Source organism: Rhinichthys klamathensis, unplaced genomic scaffold (genome assembly GCF_029890125.1).
Source record: "Rhinichthys klamathensis goyatoka isolate OS25496 unplaced genomic scaffold, OSU_Roscu_1.1 h1tg000090l_1, whole genome shotgun sequence".
Lineage (NCBI taxonomy): Eukaryota > Metazoa > Chordata > Actinopteri > Cypriniformes > Leuciscidae > Rhinichthys > Rhinichthys klamathensis.
The window spans coordinates 4861464-4883252 of NW_026606629.1; the positions used below are offsets into that span (position 1 = coordinate 4861464).

Here is a 21789-nt window from a genome sequence, read left to right on the forward strand (position 1 = left end):
TATCTTTATGTTTTATTTTCTTATTAAAGTTATGTTTAACATTCTCCGGTTATAAACCTTATTACACTTTTACGTTTATTTGTAAAACTTTTTAATGAGGAACAATAAGGAATGCACCTTTGAAGTTTGGATGTAACGGAAGTAGCAACAGACATTTTTTTTCCAAATTGTGACGTACATCTGAATTAAACGGAATATTGAAAAACAAACAAAAAATGTAGGGCGGGATCTTGGTTCAATGTTGGTGGTTCATTAGATGGTGGCAGATCTGAATGTGAGCTTGCAGTTGATTGTAAGAAGGGGGGGGGGGGGGGGGGTTGGCTGGAAGTTCATCATATGTCAGAGAGAAGTCTGTCATTTTATTATTTTATTATGATAGAATTATGAATTATGAGGTCAATAAAAATTTGCAAAAAAGGAAAAGTATGCATTAATTAATTGTTCACAATAAGATCAATAACATGCATTTAGAAAATAAATAGGGTGAATTTTCATTACACGCTGACTTTAGTAAGTGTACTGAAAATGTGCTTATCTTAATTTTCAAAATAACATAACCTTTGTTTTCTTTTCAGTAGTTAGTTTATCATTTACTCTAGGAGGTACACAGAGCCATAAAGCACATGCAGCACACACTATACAGTTTAAATAAATAGACCTATCAATATGTTTTGGAGTCCATTTTTCCAGAAAAGATGTCTAATTTTTTTTTATTTACTATGTTGAATGTCACTAGTTATAACTTCACTGACTTAACTTTGCTTAGAGGAAGCTAAGGACAGTTTTGAGGTCACACATGGGCGTTAGAGGGGTGGTATAATGCCCTTTTTACAAGATGTAAAATAAGTCTTTGATGTCCCCAGAGTGTGTATGTGAAGTTCTAGCTCAAAATACCCCACAGATATTTTTATATAGCATGTTAAAATTGTCACTTTTTGAGGGTGAGCAAAAACGCATCGTTTTTTGTGTCTGTCCCTTTAAATGCAAATGAGCATTTCAGCACAGGGGGCGGAGCTACAACAGCTTGTGTCCTTTTACCTCACACAGACATGCCCTAAAAAAATGTCAAATGTTTATGTTCAAACTGGAGTCAGACAATAATGGAGAGACTCAAGAAGAAGTGACAACATGTAGAATGCAACAGGACATTTATGAATGGTTAGTTGATGCATTTAGGTAGCTTATGTGTAGTTCTCTTACGAGAGGTTCTCTTGTACTGCGTAATATCTTACGCTAGGGGAAAACCTCTTTTCCACGAGATATTGAAGCCAAAAAATTATCCTTAATTTTCAATTAATGTAAAACACGTTGCGGCAGCATACAGACATAGGCAAAGGCGGCTTGCGTGCCTATTGGCTGTCCTGCTGCAACTGCAGCAGCCTATCGAGAGAGGCCCTTCGGTGACGGTCCAATGGGGGCGCTTCCCGCCCACTGCGTCACCTTCCCGCCAGAGTAGGCGTGGCCTAGCCCTATAAATATGGCTCGATGGGCTGATATCACTGATTTTTCATCTCTTCAACGTAGCTCACACAGTGTTGGATCCGGAGTGAGAAGCCGCGCCGTTGGAGAAGCCTTCTGCAGGACGAGCCATTGCATCTGAAGCCGCTGGCCTTCACTTCGCCGCCTTTAGTCGCCGTTCCTGCTACGCTACCCGGCGTACTATATCCTTTACACTCTGCTAAGTGTGTGTTCGCCGCCGCGACTCACCCTTCTAAAAGAGCTGCGTCTTTTTAAAGATGCCTTTATCCTGTGGCTCGTGCCGAGCCCCACTCAGCGACGGGGACCGCCATGTGATTTGCGTTTCCTGCCTGGGAGAGGATCATGCAGCTCTCGCGCTCGCTGACGGCGGATGCCCTCATTGCGAGCTATTGCCTATGGTGACTCTGAGGACTCGCCTGGCATTCTTCTCCGAGACTGCACCACCACCCGCTACAGCGCCGCGCCGTAAGAAGCGTCGCACTCAACGGGTCCCTGAGCCTTCTCCAGCCCGTGAAAGCTCGCCGGTTCGCCCGCCAGCTTCACCAGCTTCACTCGAGTCGCTCACTGACGGATAACGGCCGCCGCTTCCGCCATTAATGACGACGAGATAGCTGCATCTGTAGAGGAGACCTGCTGCTCTATCCTGGCGTCGGACAGTGAGGACTGGGCGAGCTCTGTGGACCTCCCCCTTCTGTCCGCGAGTCGTCAGGGAAACGGGCCAGCATCAAGACCGCGAGCCCTAAAACCGCGGCTAGCTTTCTTTACGTTATAAGAAATCTACCCCGCCCCCCATGGGCGTGCGTCCCAAAGTGCGTCCCAAAATGAGAAAAGAGTGTGTTTTAGTCCCGCCGAGGCCGGACTAATCTCCATTTCTCAAACATTTCTCAGCTCCTAGTTTGAGCGTCTGAAAATGTCAATATTGCAGCAATGAGCCTGTTGTATAACACGCACACCTGCAAACAAACGCCGACACACACAAAACTGTGATGACACTCTCTTATCTGCTTGCGCTAATGTAGTTCTCCCCTGTGGCTCAGTGGCGGAACCCGAAGCCTTCGCGCGAGAGACCCTTGTTCGATCCCGGCTCTCGCAGCAGATAGAAATTTAGTCTCGCCGCGGCCAGACTTCCACCGAAACTTTTCGCTCGTTCAGTTCCAGAAAATGCGACTGTTCCAGTGTATTTTGCAGTAAACAAGCCGGTTCCACTGCCCGCTTGCCTGCAAATAAATGCCGTTTCCACGGCGACCCAGAAAAATCATATAAGCATTGTATTTTCTGGTTTTCCGGCCACAGCCGATGGTGTTATGAGTGTAATAAAATGCCCACAGCCCAGGGTTCATTTCTACACACAAACACAGCCCGCCACGGTACAGGGCTCGCACAAATGAAATCGACGCATGTCAATTGTGCATTAAATGTAGTGAATGTGCCCACAACCCAGTGCCCACAAACACAACCACGGTTTCTGTAAAACAAAACCAACACAAGTCTTCCTAGCCTCCTAGTAAATCGACGGTGTTTCAGTCTCGCCGCAGCCAGACTTCCACCGAAATTTTTTCGCTCGTTCAGTCGCAGAAAATGCGACTGTTCCAGTGTATTTTGCAGTAAGCAAGCCAGTGCCACGGCCCGCTTGCCTGCACACAAATGCTGTTTCCACGGCGACCCAGATAAATCACATAAGCAGTGTATTTTCTGGTGTTCCGGCCACAGCCGATGGTGTTATGAGTGCAATAAAAATGCCCACAACCCAGTGCTCATTTCTACACACAAACACAGCCCGCAAAAATGCAGGGCTCGCACAAAGAAAATCGCCTCATGTCGATTGTGCACTAAACGTAGTGAATGTGCCCACGTCTCAGTGCCCACAAACACTACACACCACATGTCCCACGGGTTCTGTAAAAACGAAACCAACACACATTCAGTCAGCTCAGGCCGACGGTGTTTTCAGTGCAGTAAATGTGCCCGCTGTCCCGCGCCCACATTCACTCACAGACATGTTGAGCCCCACGGGGCTCGCCCCCCTCTCTCTCCCTCAGCAAACTGCTGTAAGGGATTTGAGCGCGGCCAGGCTGCCCGCCGCGATCGGCGCGCCTCCCGCCTCACAAACTGTAAACACAGTGTCTGCGCTACAGCACGCCGGAGCTCCCTTGCCGTCACTATGTCACGGCCAGAGCCCAGATCTCATTCTACCCCTAGCTATTCACGCGAAAGTGTGGGCACAGCTTCCTGGGGTAACAGAATGGGTGCTGAACACTATAAAAAGAGGCTATTCGCTACAGTTCGCTCGACGCCCCCGCCGTTACACGGCGCGCGTCAAATCCACGGTGAAAACAGAGGTAGCACATCTACTTCGAGCCGAGATAGCGAAACTACTGAGCAAAGGTGCTATAGAACCTTTATCTCAGGCTCAGAGCGAAGGGGGCCTATACAGCCAGTGGTGGAGGAAGTACTGAATCTCAGTACTTAAGTAAAAGTACAAATAACCAGAGACATATTTACTTTAGTAAAAGTAGAAGTACCACAATGACAACCCTACTTAAGTAAAAAGTAAAAAGTACTTGATTTTAAATGTACTTTAAGTATTAAAAGTAAAAGTACTTGCATAACAATTTATTCTCTTAATGTCTATATTCTAATGATTAATAAAACAGTTAATTCTAACTCATTCAACCTAATACTCATATAATGATGTTCAATATGATGGAAAAGCAGTTATATTTTAAGTTTTTGTCACCATTTCTGAACAAGCTTGCAATTAGGCAATATACACATCAAGCTTACTATATACCCTTACTATATACGGTATATATATATATATATATATATATATATATATATATAAACACACATATTATGTTAAAACGCCGTATATGACGGCGTTTGGCTTTAAACGCGATTCATTTATGGCGTAATTCTGAACCTCTTGGCTTGCCATACTAATCCTAACCAAACGTATAATACACACGCACCCCACATCACTACTAAACCTACCAATGCGTTTCATATGCATGTAAAAACTAATTTTCGCGTATAAATTGCACGATAAACACACTGCGTGCTATAGAGACGCATTTAGTGTGACCGGGTTGATATATCTATGGCAACCAAACTTCACTGGTGAGACAGAAACGTGCGATGAACGGACGGTCAGGATGACCTTTTGGCAGGGGAAAAACTGATCAGAAAATTTAACGAAAATGTAACAGAACGTTGTAGAAATGTAGTGGAGTAGAAAGTATAATAATTGCTGCAAAATGTAACGAAGTAAAAGTAAAAAGTATGCACTATTGAGTCTACTTAAGTAAAGTACAGATACGTGAAAAATTTACTTAAGTAAAGTAACGAAGTATTTGTACTTCGTTACATTCCAGGATGGAGGTCTCAGACCCATTTTAGATCTGCGACAGCTGAACACAGCACTTGTGAAGCGCCACTTCAAAATGCTTACAACCAGGAAAATCCTCGCACAAGTTCGCCAAGAGGACTGGTTTATGTCAATAGATCTAAAAGACGCCTATTTCCGAATACAAATAGCGTCCCATCACAGGCGATTCTTGAGATTCGCCTTCGAGGACCAGGCATATAAATACACAGTCCTGCCGTTCGGCCTGTTCCTAGCACCCCGTACATTCACGAAGTGCATGGACGCGGCTCTCGCACCCCTGAGACTTCGGGGCATGCGAGTTTTGAACTACTTGGACGATTGGCTGATTCTAGCTCGATCACACTCAGAGCTCATAGAACACAGGGCCACATTACTCGAGCACCTCGAGAATCTGGGCCTCACAGTCAATTGGGCGAAAAGCTCGCTGTCTCCCAGTCAGAAAATTTCTTTTCTGGGAACAGTGCTGGACTCGCTATCCATGACAGCACGCCTGTCACCGGAGCGTGGACTAGACATTCAGTGCGTCGCGAACTCCTTCCGCCACGGCTCTATAGTCCCGCTCAAAAGGTTTCAGAAAATACTGGGCCTGATGGCCTCAGTAGCCTCTGTACTCCAGCTGGGCCTGCTTCGCATGCGCCCACTGCAGATGTGGCTGAAAGCGCGAGTTCCGCCTCGGCACGGACCGCTGGTCTGTTTCGCCTCAGGGTCGATCTAAAGTGCGTTTCAGCTCTGAAACCTTGGAAAGTAACCGACTGGTATCAGTCAGGTGTGAGTCTGGGGACCGCCTCGAGTGTGCAGGTGGTGTCTACGGACGCCTCCACCTCGGGATGGAAATGATAGCAGTCGACAAAGCGCTACGGTGCTTCTGTCCCCAGATAAAAGGTCACCACGTCCTGGTCCGGTCGGACAACATGTCAGTGGTGGCACACATAAATCGCCAGGGCGGCGTCAGGTCCCGAAACCTTTACAGGTTGACGGAACGCCTTCTGGTCTGGGCTCAGCACAACCTGCTCTCGCTGAGAGCAGCGCATGTGCCTGGTCACCTGAATGTGGGACCAAACAGACTGTCCAGAAACAATGTTCCAGCAGGGGAATGGTCGCTGCACCCGCAGACGATCCAACTGCTGTGGGAAACGTTCGGCAGAGCGCAGGTGGACCTGTTCGCGTCCCACGAAAACGCTCAGAGTCCGAACTTCTGCTTGAAGAGCAGGGATGCGCTGGCCCCGCGTTTCCCTATATGCTTTTCCCCCTGTCTCGCTCCTGCCTCAAGTGTTGGAACGAATCAGGGAAAACAGATGCCCAGTGCTGCTCGTGGCCCCGCTCTGGACAAACCAGACCTGGTTCCCAGTCCTGATGCAGCTGGCCAGCACTGCCCCGTGGCCTGTACCACTGAGGCTCGATTTAGCATCTTGCCCGGATCTGTGGTCCCTGCACACATGGGCCATCAACGGGTACCCGCTAACCTCCCGGAGGGAGTGTTAAACACGATCACGCAGGCTAGAGCTCCGTCTACTCGACGGCTCTATTCCTCGAAATGGTCTGTGTTCTCTGCTTGGTGTCAAGCTCAGGGCTTTTCACCCGTAGACTGCGGGGTTACGGAAGTGCTTTCCTTCCTTCAAGAGCTACTGGATAAGGGCAGAACCCCATCCACGCTCAAAGTATACGTGGCGGCCATAGCAACGTTTGCAAAACCGGCGTCTGGCCAGCCACTGCGTTTCCTCAGGGTAGCTCGGAGATTGAACCCTCCCAGGCCCCTTTCAGTCCCGATGTGGGACCTTTCCACGGTGTTGGAAGCCATGAAAGGTGCCCCATTCGAGCCAATCCATTTGTCAGACATGAAACATCTGTCTTTCAAAACAGTGTTTCTCATGGCTCTCGCTTCAGTGAAGCGCGTAGGGGACTTACAAGCGCTTTCGGTAAGCGCGTCATGTATGGAGTTTGGGCCTAATGACTCAAAGGTCATACTCAAACCTAGGTAAGGGTACGTGCCGAAATCCCTCAACACACCGTTCAGGGCCCAGGTGATTTCCCTGTCCGCCCTTCCGGTTCTCAATGAGGAGAAGGACGCGAGTCTCCTTTGCCCCGTCAGGGCACTAAGAGCTTATGTGTCCCGCTCGTCTGGTTTTAGACAGACTGAGCAGCTAAGGGCCTGCAGTGTCCCTTGGGTGTCAGAGCGCACTCCACGAGAGGCATGGCCTCTTCGTGGGCATGGTCTAGCGGGATTACCCTGCAAGATATTTGTACGGCTGTGGGCTGGGCCTCGCCATCTACATTTATAAAATACTATAACCTGGAGGTCCCCGCCTTACAAGCTAAGCTTTTGGCGGTCTAGAATTCAGTGCGATCTGCCCCGCTGTGTCGGCCCAGATGCTGAGTTTGGCCTGCGTATCGCTCACTGACTGATACAGCAGCTCCACGAGTGTCAACACATGTATGGCCACCCGGTTTAGGCTGAAAGTGTTTTCACCCTGACTACGTGGTATAATATCTATATGATTAGCTCCTCTGGATGCTATTTTATAAGGAATGACGCTTCTAGCCCCTCTTCCTTCACTCTTTGTGAGTCTATGGTGATTATGCACTACATGCGCCCCCGGCCTCTGCCCTTGGGACTTTGGTGTTGGATCCCAGCATGCACGGCGTTTTACACTGTGTTCCCACCCCTAGCGTAAGATATTACGCAGTACGAGAGAACCTCTCGTAAGAGAACGTAACCTCGGTTCTCTCTAGAAGAGGGATTGAGTACTGTGTATCTTGCCGTGCTTGCAACACACTCTGGTTTGCTTCGGCGATGAAAAACCAGTGATATCAGCCCATCGAGCCATATTTATAGGGCTAGGCCACGCCTACTCTGGCGGGAAGGTGACGCAGTGGGCGGGAAGCGCCCCCATTGGACCGTCACCGAAGGGCCTCTCTCGATAGGCTGCTGCAGTTGCAGCAGGACAGCCAATAGGCACGCAAGCTGCCTTTGCCTATGTCTGTATGCTGCCGCAACGCGTTTTACATGAATTCAAAATTAAGGATAATTTTTTGGCTTTAATATCTCGTGGAAAAGAGGTTTTCCCCTAGCGTAAGATATTACGCAGTACTCGTTCCCTCTTCTAGAGAGAACCGAGGTTACGTTAGTAACCGAGTACGTTATCTTCTAGTCATTGATTAGAATGTTCTGTCTTGATAATCTATAAATCATGTTCCGGAGTCAAGGTTTATGTAAATTTTAGGGTTGGTGATGTCACTAACAAGGGAGGAATGTTGTGTAGTCCCTACCAGCCGTTTGTTGTAGTCCTTAAAAGCAAATATCTTCCTTTGCTTTGAACTTTGAGCTTTGTAACTTGGCAGATGTCGTTTATGCTCAAACAGCACTAAAGTTAAAAAAGTGAAATCATAATCAACCACCCCTTTAAAATGACGACGATCACCAGGAAAAGTATGCGGTACTTTGTGAAACAAAGACCAACTCTATTAGAGAGATATATTTCATCCAGAGTCTTAGTTTTTCTGACATGTGGGTTGGTAGAGCTGGAAGCACTTGATTGATTTATAAATAATTCATTGCATGGCTCAGAGCCTCTGTGAGCTTGTCTTTTTATGTAAAAAAAAAAAGTATATTACTCCACCCTTTCTAAAGGACAACTAATTACTAAGTCATATAAGGAGATATTAAAGTTCACATGAGTGGATGTTATACCTTCAAACACACCTTCATGCCCTTCACATTACCCAAATGTGAATGTTCTTATGTCTCCTTAATTACTCCAAATATAGTCTCGCTGTAAACACCAAATCACAATGAGCTTTTAATCACAATATAACAGGTTATTAGACACTAATGAGGGAGCTTAATTGTTCATGTTTTGGGGGCATCTGCTTGGTCAAACCTGCATTATCCTTTCTGTTTAAAAATAGTTTTGGGGGTCTCACTAGATCCATCTCCATTTTGAAAGCAACATCTTTGATTTGCCTGTCCTTCAGTGAAAGTCAAGTCAAGGCAGCAGATGTTGCCTTTGCAATAATTCATGATTATCTTCAGTTACTTTCTTTAACGAGCTTTTTGTCCCCATGGTGATGGAGAGAATGAGTCTCGCTACAATACAGCGGGGGAGACAGCTGTCTATAAAAACAAAGCATTATGAAAGATTCACGTGTGTTATTACAACACAGGAAGAAAGTCAACAGTACGTGTTTTGCGAGGGATCAGTGAGGCGTTGAAGGATTTGGTTGTAGAGATACAGTACATGGCTGCACTGCAGCACTCCTAAAAAACATTCATCTTGAAAATGTTTTAGAACTCTAGCCACTGAGAAAAGATCAAACAGAACACTAAACTTTAATGACATGTAAAGACATTTAGGGCCCTATTTTAACGATCTGAAACGCAAGTGTCAAAGCGCAAAGCGCAAGTAACTTTGTGGGCGGATCCCGGCGCTGTTGCTATTTTCCCGGCGGGATAAATGCCTCTTGCGCCTGGCGCAAATCTAAAAGGGGTTGGTCTGAAGTAGCTTCATTATTCATAGGTGTGGTTTGGGCGTAACGTGAAATAAACCAATCAGAGCGTCATCTCACATTCCCTTTAAGAGCAGGCGCGCTTGTTCTAAAGCGGATTCCTATTATAACGGCGGATTTGCCAGGTGCGGGCCAGGAGCAGTTCATAGCCGAGGAGAGCAACGTTCTCGTCAGGGCCGTAAAACACAGAGAAGTGACATTGGGGATGGAGAAAGTTTGAGAAACCCACCCAAATTAACTTGGGTAAATGTGTAAGCTATACATGTATGCTTTTATAATAAATTATCTATCTATCTATCTATCTATCTATCTATCTATCTATCTATCTATCTATCTATCTATCTATCTATCTATCTATCTATCTATCTATCTATCTATCTATCTATCTATCTATCTATCTATCTATCTTAATAATGTATGATTTGCAAAAATGAAAACTGCTGCTTAGATGAGAGAATCAAAGTGTATGCGCGTTGTGCACACGCTACATTGATTATGGCCAAGCATGCGCCCTTAAAATAGCATAATGAACAACGCGCAACGCGCCACTGACTTTAGACTAGGTTTTTTTCTGGTCAGTGGCGCATTTGTTTTATAGAACAGCAAAATAGCATGAGGGAAAGTTTGCGCCGGAACACGCCTCCTCTTTGCGCTGAACCGCCCCGGGGAGCGCAAGTGTATTTCTTAGTTAACCGACGTGTGTCTGTGGAGGGAAAAGTCCGCTTTGCGCGGGTGCAAAATAGGAATGATACATTGACAGTGTACAAAGTCATTTGCGCCGAGTGCAAGATAGGGCCCTTACACTTAAAATCAGCTGAACAGCAGCAGAACTAGAACTGGCATGTTTAAGGACAGTTTTTTTTATTCTTACTCTGTTTAATACTTGATATCTACTTCTATTAGAAATTCTTACTTAAATGTATGAGTGAAACCACTTTAAATTTTAAAATGGACAAGGGGACAGACTATGTGATGTGACCATTCTGTTTTGGCATATACAATTACCATTTTTTTAATATTCTTCTCTTTTTGTCTTTAGAGCGATCAGGACCATACTTTGAAGCTATAGTTGGAGGTAAGTGTTGTAACAGCTCACAAATGTACAAATATCCAAAATACCCCCAACTCACATACACTTTAAAATGTGCAGCTTTTGCCTTAAGTCACTATTTCTACCTGATCTGACATTTACAAATTATTTTGTTGATGTATAATTTTAAAAAGTCAGGGCTACGTTTCCCAAAAGTATCCTCGACTATTGGTGCCATTGGTTCCTATGTCTACTTAGGCTTATGGGTATGTTTAGTTCTGGGCACAATTGTTTTGAGCCAATCACCTGAGCTGTAGATGTCATGTGACTAATTACTTTGAAGGCACAGACAAATTATGTGAAAAATGGCACAGCAGGAACAAGCACAATCCAAAACATTTTTCTAAAAACAACTAGAGCTGTGATATAAAAAAAGCATCGATTTTCATTTCTGAATATCCAGTCTATTTAACGCTTTATTGAACTCTTCAAAACAAAACTGGGCATTGATAAAGTATCTACTGTATGCCATAATGAAATATTATTAATGTGTTACTTGCAAAAAAATGTATTTATTCAGAATGTATGGGTGTCAGAGGAGAACGTCTCAGGTTACGAATGTAACCTCTGTTCCCTGAGAACAGGGAACGAGACAATACGTCATCGACGTTATGGGGGAACGCCTCAGGCATGACAGGTGTCTGAAATCACTATCAAATCACGTCAATCACATTGACCGGCGACAGCCCGTGAATCATTAGCGTGAATGATTAACGTGCGACCTGGAAGTATATAAGGGCGCCTTGCAAACATGACAAATCACCTTATCGTCTGAAGGGACTGTATGGCAGGCAAGCCCCGAGGCATGGCAGGGAGACGTATTGTCTCGTTCCCTGTTCTCAGGGAACAGAGGTTACATTCGTAACCTGAGACGTTCCCTTTCGAAGGGAACTCAACAATACGTCATCGACGTTATGGGGAACGAAATACCCACTCCGCCATGCTGAGGGGAGTGCATGCCCTCAGGCAGTGACAACTGTCCGAACCAGCAAATTCAAATGAAATGCTAGAACCACTCACCCTCAGGTCACACTGGGCTGTCAGTGACCGCATTCCCTACGGTCATAGCCCAAGCTATAAGCCTAGCAGGAAAACCTCCATAAACATGGTTAAATGAAAAGGCCTACCTGGGCCTGCTCAAAGGCCTAGGACCACAAATTCAATTAGAAGGGGTCCCTTCTAGGGAATGTGGCTAGGGAACCCGAAGGAACCCCAGCCAGTCACTATTCAGGGGAACGTACTCACCCCGACGTGCCACCAGGACGGCCTGACCTGGCGTCAGAGCATAGACACTTAGTCTGGCCACTTCCTGTCTGTCCGAAGACAGAGCCTCTGGACACTTGCCTTAAGTAAGGCATCCAACCCGAGGGACTGCAAGCTGGTAGTGAACCACTCGGCCCGGATCTCAGAGACGGGACATCCCGGAGAGTATGACTCAGCAAGTGCTTTCCAACCCTTACCAGCGAGGGGAGTTTCTCTACTCGATCCATGGATCTACCCAGTGCTTGTGATTCAAACACTGAGGAGGCCTGTGAAGGCCTAAGGGCTGATCTAACTGGGAGGCCTCACGAGAGGCCTACGACCGTCTGACCAGACTCAGGAGTCCACGTGCTCATAGTGACCCTCTGTGAGGGGAGCACATGGTCCGCCTGGTACAGTTTAGTCGAGCCAGGGCGCAAGCTCGCCTTCAGCAGCTGCCTGATAAGGCCAGCTGAAAATGATAGCAAGAGGCCACTAGCCTCCTGAACCCAGCACCGCTAGGAAACCACTCACAGGGAGGCCTGGAGAGGCCTACAACCTGATAACCACAGTACGTGGGGACCCTCAGGGAGGCCTGGAGAGGCCTACAACCTGATAACCACAGTATGTGGGGACCCTCAGGGAGGCCTGGTGAGGCCTACTACCTGACCGTACTCACTCAGGGAGGCCTGGGGGAGCCTACTACCTGATAACCACAACCTGTGGAAACTCACCGTCAGAGAGGCCTGGTGAGGCCTACTACCTGACCGTTCTCATTCAAGGAGGCCTGGAGGAGCCTACTACCTGATAATCACAGCATGTGGGAAATCACCCTCAGGGAGGCCTGGTGAGGCCTACTACCTGACAGCCATAATATCTGGGAGCATTTTCTGCTACCCGATAGAAAGTCAGGCTAGCTGTTCAGTTACCTGACCTTGGGCTTGTCTCCAGGGAGGCCTGGTGAGGCCTACTACCTGAGAACCATCTCAAATGGGAATTCACCTTCAGGGAGGCCGGGTGAGGCCTACTACCTGATAGCCAATGTAGGTGAGGATTCGCCTTCAGGGAGGCCGGGTGAGGCCTACTACCTGATAACCATCTTAAATGGGAAATCACCTTCAGGGAGGCCTGAGTGGCCTACTACCTGATAGCAACTGGTAGCTGGGTTCGGGTGACAGTTCCAAGGCGGCCTGTTAAGGCCAACCAGCTGGGGACTCGCCTATCAGGGAGGCCCGGTTGGGCCTACCAGCTAATAGCAAGTCAATTCCTACAAAGGAACACTGTTGGGAACCATACTACACCAACGTAACTATTGGGCCCACCCACAGGAGGCCTAGTACGGCTAGCTACCTGCAGCAGCTATAAAGTATGTCGCACAACGTTGGGACTCACCTCCGAGGAGGCCTGTTTAAGGCCTACTACCCACCGGTGAGTCAACTGCCCGAACCACCAAGGCCAACTATTTCTCTCGAGAAGTGGCCTACAGCGCCCTATTGGGGGCTGCCCATACAAGGAGGCCTGCTGAGGCCTACTACCTGATGGCGCAGCCTTCGTTGGCAGATAAGCTGTTTACACAGCGCCTACAGCATCCTGGTGCCTAATCACATTGCCCACGGCAGTGTACTCAGCAAGAGAGCTCAGCAAGAGAGCTTAAAAACAAGGGGGGTACAACATACGCCACTCTGCCTCAACGGAGGCCCCAGTTAGTTAGGGGCCTACCATCTATGCATGGGCGTCAGCTCAGGGCAATGCTCTGGCTACAGGGGAGCGTACTTCGACCAAAGAAGAAGTGAAGGCTTACTTCATACTCGACCCGAGCCATAGTGGTGCGAGGTAGGATAAACAGAACTGGGAGTGAAGTACTCAGACCTACCCTGAATCACAGGGGAATACTCACACCTCCCCCTGAGGTTACCAGGGGGCGGGCCTGCCAGCGGCTCTAGGGGTGACAGAAATGTATCTGTGCCCAACCTAGGGGAGTGGGGCTTGAATAAAAGCCACTCACCTACAACCCGGCGCTCGAGCAGTAGCTCAGCGAGGTAAGTGAAGCCCATACTGGCGGCCTAAATCCGTAGCCAGTTCTGCACGGCAGGGTCGGGCAGGAGACTCAGTCTTCTTCGTGAAGCGAAAGACGGCCTAACCCTGCTCAAAAGGACTTATATACCACGGAGGCCTAACTGAGGCCTACCGTATCCTTATAAACCATCCTCTGCACCACGCTGCATTACTCTAGTCACCCCGGAATGCAGAGAAGGGGGCGGGCCTTGGCCTAACGACTCCCATGGGAGGAGGCTGATTATACAGGGATGCCAAAAACCTACATTCACAAAGTGAAGGGTCAGAGGAAGAAATGCTAATTTTAGCAGAACGCCTCTAATATCCCTGGCACAGCCTAAGCCAGCTACAGAGGCGGCCCTGGTGAGGGCCAACCTGTAAGCATAGATCTATCTGAGGGCTCAGAGGAGCCACAGCCTAATAAGGAATAAAATCTGTATTATTCGATACAAAAGGCTGCAGAATCGCTCAGCCTAATGAAACCCAAACAGAGCTCGAAGGGCGAAATACTCAGGAAAGTCAAACGGTCCCGTGGGCCGGACTTAAGATCTATCTGAAGCTCTAGCATCAGTCAACACTCTAAATAAAAAATTTTAAGAGAGAGACCAACTACTCTACCCTGAGGTGGCTAACAGCCCGAAGGCTAACATAGTTACCGTTCTGGCCACCTACCGGGGAACTTCAGGGCCCTGATATCCAATAAAGTTCTCTTACCTTATTACCTTGACATGGCCCCATAACTCTATACAGGGAACGAGGTCTGTAAAGAGAAATATGTTATTTTTTAATCACAAAAAATATTCTTTGAGAAGACCAGCAGCTAAGATTCGCCAGACAGTTCTTTATGAACCTGGGAACCGCCACTTTACATGCCTGAAAGGAGCGTTTCCACCAACCAGGCCCAGGTGGGCCATAGGCCCATCCCCAGGCCTGATGTAATGAACGCCTGGGGGTCAGAAGAGAGAGGGCAGATTTCGTGACCCTCCGGGGAAGTTATCCACTACCGACGCTGTGAGCGTTTGTTCTGGATAACCTCCCTCAAATCTCTTCTGTTGCGGGAGTCACGCCTCCTCTGCGACCTGCTCCTCGAGGGAGGGGGCGCACGAGAGGCGACTGCGGACGCGGATCTCAGCGGTATACATGTCCTAAATGCTGCTGAGCGCGCCTTCGCCTCCCTGAACTTCCCCACCACCTCTTCTACAGAGGTGCCAAAGAGTTCGGAAGGCGAAAACTGGCGAATCGAGGAGAAAGTTCTTTTCTTTCTCCCCGATGTCAGCTAGGTTTAACCACAGATGCCTCTCCGTGGCCACCATCGCCGCCATCGACCGACCGATCGCGGCAGCGGTTTGCTTGGTAGCCCGGAGAGCCAGATCTGTGGTGCGGCGCAGCTCGGCCACCGCCTCAGGGGACATCCCTGCCCCCTGGTCGAGATCCCCCAGCAGATCGGCCTGGTGTACCTGCAACACCACCATGATGTGCAGGCTAGCACCGGCCTGACCCGCTGACGTGTATGCTCTGCCATTCAACTGGCAGGGTTTGAGCTCTCAGTGTCGATTGTTTTCCCATCGACGCATACCCACGCTCTCCTATCCTCTCAACATCAGCGAGACTAGCCTGCTGATGTTGGTGGATACAGGCAGAGTATGGGTTCTTCCATGTCCTCTCGATCTCAGTATGAGATCGGGAAGAAATGAAAGGCTCACCTGAGCTGGTGGTTCTATGACCGGGGAAAAACCGCTCTCCTCGCGAGCGATTTCTCCCCCAACGAGCAGCCACGGCAGCTGCAGCCTGTCCGCGGCGCGTTCTATAATACCAACCAGCTCAGCATACACGGGGCAGGGTGGCTGAGAAGATACAGGAAAATATCTTATTATTACCACCCTCATCAGCCATCTCCTGTTTGTCCAGGAGAGCGCTTGCTGCCGGACTAAGTTTTCCCTTTTTTTTTTTTTTTTTTGGAAAACTTCATCCAATTGCAGCTTCTCGTCAGCCGCCGCATCGTCTGAGAGGATTACACCCCTCTCAAGGCGATCGGCGAGCTTCATCTGTGACATCCAGATGCTGAACCCTCTTCTCTCGAGAAGAGGGACAGGCGCGATCACAAATTTGTACAGGCAGTTCCCTCGAGAACTGACTGTGCGCGTCTTCCTTCCCAGACAGAAAAATGCACAGTTCGCGTGTGTCACCCGGCTTCAGATATCTTGAGCACGGGTCTGCACACTTCTGAAAGCATTTCATAATTACCTGATTTTCAAAGCAGTTACAGACAAAACAGTCCCTGAAGACGAAAATATGATTTGTCATGTTTGCAAGGCGCCCTTATATACTTCCAGGTCGCACGTTAATCATTCACGCTAATGATTCACGGGCTGTCGCCGGTCAATGTGATTGACGTGATTTGATAGTGATTTCAGACACCTGTCACGCCTGAGGCGTTCCCCCATAACGTCGATGACGTATTGTTGAGTTCCCTTCGAAAGGGAAATATGCTTTTTGCCTCCAGAACATTTTGAGAACAGCACATTGATGATGGTCAGAGAGGCTTGGATGATTTCTGTACAAATGAGAGGTAATTTGTGCACAAGATGTTTCCTAGCCTCAGAAGATCTCTGGCTGAGCAAAAAAAAAAAAGAAAAAGAAAAGACCAGTGCCACAGTGGTCTCACTTTAGCTCATTTACACATGAATAATCAGTGTGTGGGTTTGTTCTCATCCACAGAAGCTCTCTCTCTCTCTCTCTCTCTCTCTCTCTCTCTCTCTCTCTCTCTCTCTCTCTCTCTCTCTCTCTCTCTCTCTCTCTCTCTCTCTCTCTCTCTCTCTCTCTCTCTGCATGCTGGGGGTTTGGGTTATGGGAGCAACAAACGGGTGAGAAGAGCAATTTGGGGTTTTCTACTATTTTTCTAGATTTTTTATTTTCTATTTTTCTTCTTTTATGGTTTCTTTTGCTTTGTGTATAAATCGATTAACTTAATTTCGAGTATCATAAACGCTTCGGTTTTCGGAAGTTTTCGACTTCGTGGCGGAGGCCTGAGATGGAGGCTCACCTGAGTGGAGGTGTAGCCTCACTCTCGCTCCGCCATGGAGTCAGTGTGTAGCCTACCTGACGCGGATTCTAATGTGGAAGACGTGCTTATCGCTGTTGGTGAACAGATTGGATACGGAAATATAATTTCAGCGTCAAGGATGAACAAAGCCTTGGTGGTTTTCCTTAAAGATGAAAGTTTGCTGAGTAAACTAACTGAAACTGACGTTTGGGTAAATGGAGCATTTACTGTTGTGTCACCGCTTGTGTCGCAGTCTGTTAGAGTCACGATTTCTAATGTGCCCCTCTTTATATTAAATAGTGACGTTCAAAAAGAATTGTTGAGGTTTGGAAAAATGGCCAGTGAAGTGAAAATTATTCCGTTGAGGTGTAGGAATGAAGCATTGAAACACGTGCTGTCGTTTCGGCGTCAGGTGTTTGTTTCTTGATCAACAAACGCTAGATATTTCTTTTCGAATCAAACATGAGGGTAAATCGTACATGATTTACGCGAGTACCGTAAATTTGAAGTGTTTCGAGTGTGACGTTGGACATAAAAAGATTGCTTGCCCACATAACAAAACGCAGCTAGAAAATAATGTAAATGATATTGAAGTTATTTCTAGTGTACAGATTGGTGAAAATGTAGAAATCAGTGAGAAACCAAACAAAACAACAAATTATGTTTTATTAACAAAGTTCGGGAGGAGCACGTTCAGTTAATTAACAAGAGTGGAGTGCACTCAGTCAGCAATCAATGATAAAAGGTGTATACACTCACCTAAAGGATTATTAGGAACACCTGTTCAATTTCTCATTAATGCTATTATCTAATCAACTAATCACATGGCAGTTGCTTCAATGCATTTAGGGGTGTGGTCCTGGTCAAGACAATCTCCTGAACTCCAAACTGAATGTCAGAATGGGAAAGAAAAGTGATTTAAGCTATTTTGAGCATGGCATGGTTGTTGGTGCCAGACGGGCCGGTCTGAGTATTTCACAATCTGCTCAGTTACTGGGATTTTCACACACAACCATTTCTAGGGTTTACAAAGAATGGTGTGAAAAGGGAAAAACATCCAGTATGCGGCAGTCCTGTGGGCGAAAATGCCTTGTTGATGCTAGAGGTCAGAGGAGAATGGGCCCACTGATTCAAGCTGATAGAAGAGCAACTTTGACTGAAATAACCACTCGTTACAACCGAGGTATGCAGCAAAGCATTTGTGAAGCCACAACACGCACAACTTTGAGGCGGATGGGCTACAGCAGCAGAAGACCCCACCGGGTACCACTCATCTCCACTACAAATAGGAAAAAGAGGCTACAATTTGCAAGAGCTCACCAAAATTGGACAGTTGAAGACTGGAAAAAAGTTGCCTGGTCTGATGAGTCTCGATTTCTGTTGAGACATTCAGATGGTAGAGTCAGAATTTGGCGTAAACAGAATGAGAACATGGATCCATCATGCCTTGTTACCACTGTGCAGGCTGGTGGTGGTGGTGTAATGGTGTGGGGGATGTTTTCTTGGCACACTTTAGGCCCCTTAGTGCCAATTGGGCATCGTTTAAATGCCACGGCCTACCTGAGCATTGTTTCTGACCATGTCCATCCCTTTATGGCCACCATGTACCCATCCTCTGATGGCTACTTCCAGCAGGATAATCCACCATTTCACAAAGCTCGAATCATTTCAAATTGGTTTCTTGAACATGACAATGAGTTCACTGTACTAAAATGGCCCCCACAGTCACCAGATCTCAACCCAAAAGAGCATCTTTGGGATGTAGTGGAACGGGAGCTTCGTGCCCTGGATGTGCATCCCACAAATCTCCATCAACTGCAAGATGCTATCCTATCAATATGGGCCAACATTTCTAAAGAATGCTTTCAGCACCTTGTTGAATCAATGCCACGTAGAATTAAGGCAGTTCTGAAGGCGAAAGGGGGTCAAACACAGTATTAGTATGGTGTTCCTAATAATCCTTTAGGTGAGTGTATATAGATTCAGCAATCTCACCTCACTCCATTGATAGTTTAGCAGCATCCCTCCACCTCCCCTTCTCCACACTTCCAGTCCTAAACACCTACATAGGGGGGTTTTATATTTTATATAATTAAAATATAATTATCCACTCTAATTATATGTAAGTGTGACCTCGTGAATTGATGAGAAAAACAAGAAGGAAATGCAGATGAAGGGATGAGCAGTAAGAAGAATAGAAAGAATAGTTTAGGCTATAGTTGGTACTGAAAAGAGAGAAAATCCATGTTTAGAGGTTAATGATGGTGATGATGAAGACGAAGGAAGTTACCAAATGTTGTTACAAATGATGCACAAAATACTGGGCAGATTTGTTTGTCCCAGTTAACTGATGCTGAGGAACAAGATGACATGGAAGATGATGACAGGTTTTCAGAGACATCGGATATTCTTTCTCAATTTGTTTCACGTCTTTGGAAACTAAAGTTTAATGCGTTTAAAGGTAAAAATGGGAAAAAAGGGAAGGTTTTATTTTAGAAAATTGGTCTGAAGAAGAGCCACCAGTCTTACCAGGAGGTGTGAAATGGGTTAAAGAAGCCCTGAAAATATTGGATATTTATTTAGGAACTGACAACTATATTCAGAAGAACTGGGAAGGAATGTATGAAAAGATGTGTGACCGTTTGTCACGGTGGACATGGATCCTGCCTCAGTTATTATTTAGGGGGGAGAGTCTTGGTCGCAAACAATCTGGCTGCTTCAGCACTTTGGCATAAACTAAACGTGTTGAATCCACCTGATGAAGTAGTTAATTCACTACAAAAGAAAATAAATGATTTCTTTTGGTCTGGTCAGCACTGGGTAAAATCTGCTATTTTATATTTGCCAGTCAGTGAAGGTGAACAAGGCTTAATAGATATAAAGAGCAGAATCAAGGCCTTCAGGCTGCAGGCAGCACAGAAGTTGCTGTACTCTGGAAAAAATCTGTTGGGCTGATACGGCTTGTTCCTTATTACGCAGTATGAATTGGTTTATATATGATTTTAATCTGTTTTTAATCAGTCTGAAAGATATGGAATGGAATGATTCTTCTACGTTTTATAAATCAGTTTTGAAAGTGTGGAATTCTGTCTTTCAAGTAAGGAGAGATTCAAACCTTGAAGGTTGGATAAAAAATGAACCACTTTTTAACAATCCCCTAATACAAGCAAATGTGTTGAAAATGAGAAGTTTGCAAACATCAATGGTGAGAGCAGAATGCACATGTTTGTCTGATCTAAAGAACAGAAACAAGTGGAAAAGTCCCCAAGAACTTTGTAGTTTGACGGGCATTAAGTCTGTGAGATTTATGGATAAAATAATGAAGGACATTTTTTCAGTTTTTCCTTCTATCTACAGACAAAGTATACAAGAAAATCGTTGTGGTAAACAAGAGGATGAAATGAAAGTTTTCCAAAACTTCAGATTTCAATGATAATAGATGAAAAGCCCAAAAAAGAATCACTTCTTGTTTTCTGTATACCTGAACTGAATTTGTTTGAAGACATTTCAAAGAAAGCCTTGTATTTATCATGTGTGAAAGTCTCTCATCAATCTGAACTGAAGAACTGTAAACAATCAAAGTGGTCGGAGGTGTTTGGCCATGCAGGGCTCATCTCCTAGGAGATGTTGGAGGTCCTTGTATAAATCACCTATAGAAAAACGCACTGCAGATCTTCAGTGGAGGATTGTACATTCAGCAATTGCAACTAATAGATACTTGGTACGTGTTGACCCCACTGTGGGGAAGGAATGTGTCTTTTGTGGTCTTGAAGAAACTTTGAAGCATCTATTTTTAGATTGTTCTAGACTAAATGGTTTGTTTCATATTTTAAAGAGTTGGCTTAGAACACTTGGAGAAGATATGGATGAAAATATATTTATATTTGGCCCAAAATATGTTGCAACAGATTAAAAAAAGAATTTCTTTAATAAATTTTTTAATTGGTGAGGCAAAGCTGGCAATATGGATTACAAGGAAAAATAAGCGGAAAAACAGCGGAACGACTGAACCTGAGCTTATTTTAAAGGCTTTTGTATCTGCAAGGATTAAAGCAGAATTTGCTTTTTTTTTTAAACTAACAAAAAATGTGGTTGCATTCAGTGAGTTTTGGGGACAGACAGAAGTGTTATGTGTGGTTGACCAAGAGGAAAATGTATTCCTTGTAATTATTTTTATTCTTTTTCTTTTCTTGTCTGTGTGTGAATGTACATGTATTTGATGTTAATGTACATATTATGATATATGTGATGAGGCCAATTTGTTTGGCAATATTGTTTTAGAAAAAAAATGTTTTACTAATCATAGTGTTAAAGTCAAGTCTCTCTCTCTCTCTCTCTCTCTCTCTCTCTCTCTCTCTCTCTCTCTCTCTCTCTCTCTCTCTCTCTCTCTCTCTCTCTCTCTCTCTCTCTCTCTCTCTCTCTCTCTCTCTCGCTCTCTCTCTCTTCTAGCTGTCATTGCTGTGGTGGTTCTGGTCCTGCTCCTCCTCCTGGGCGTCATTCTGCGATACATGTACAAACACAAGGGCACATATCACACCAATGAGGCCAAGGGCACAGAGTTTTCTGAGACAGCAGACTCCGCTCTTCGTAGAGACCCAGCCTTGCAGGACGCCATGGATGAGAGCAAGAAAGAGTATTTCATATGAGGCACAATAGATAGCCCAACTCGGCTTATATGATGCCTTAATGCTGTTTGCTAGAGCAGTGAAGTAGCTGACAGAGCTCTCCTGAATTTTTCCTGAATAAAAAAGGTAACATTTGAGTATGGATAAAAATTATGTATTCCTATTGGAAGCTGATTGTCAGCTCAAACATCAGTTTAGGAGAATGTGATGGTATTCAGGTGAAGGAAAGGAAAGCCATTGATCTTAGACAGGATTTGAATATGAATGACAAGCGATATTTCAAGACATTTGATTTAAGTGGTAGGATTAACAACAAAAAAACACTTTTCAAACAAGTGAAATGAATTGGTCTCTCACATCTATATAC

The 21789-nt window shown here is 45.9% G+C and overlaps 1 protein-coding gene across 1 annotated transcript in view; it reads left to right on the top strand.

Annotated features, from left to right (window-relative positions):
• Positions 1 to 21524, top strand: part of gypc (glycophorin C (Gerbich blood group)) — a 58933-nt gene extending 37409 nt beyond the window's left edge. Inside the window, exons 3-4 of the mRNA XM_056251922.1 lie at positions 10410 to 10445; positions 21247 to 21524. Of these exons, the coding sequence (XP_056107897.1) occupies positions 10410 to 10445; positions 21247 to 21443 (233 nt within the window). The 3' untranslated portion in view covers positions 21444 to 21524. The remainder of the gene's footprint in view (positions 1 to 10409; positions 10446 to 21246) is intronic.
• The last annotated feature ends 265 nt before the right edge of the window (positions 21525 to 21789 follow it).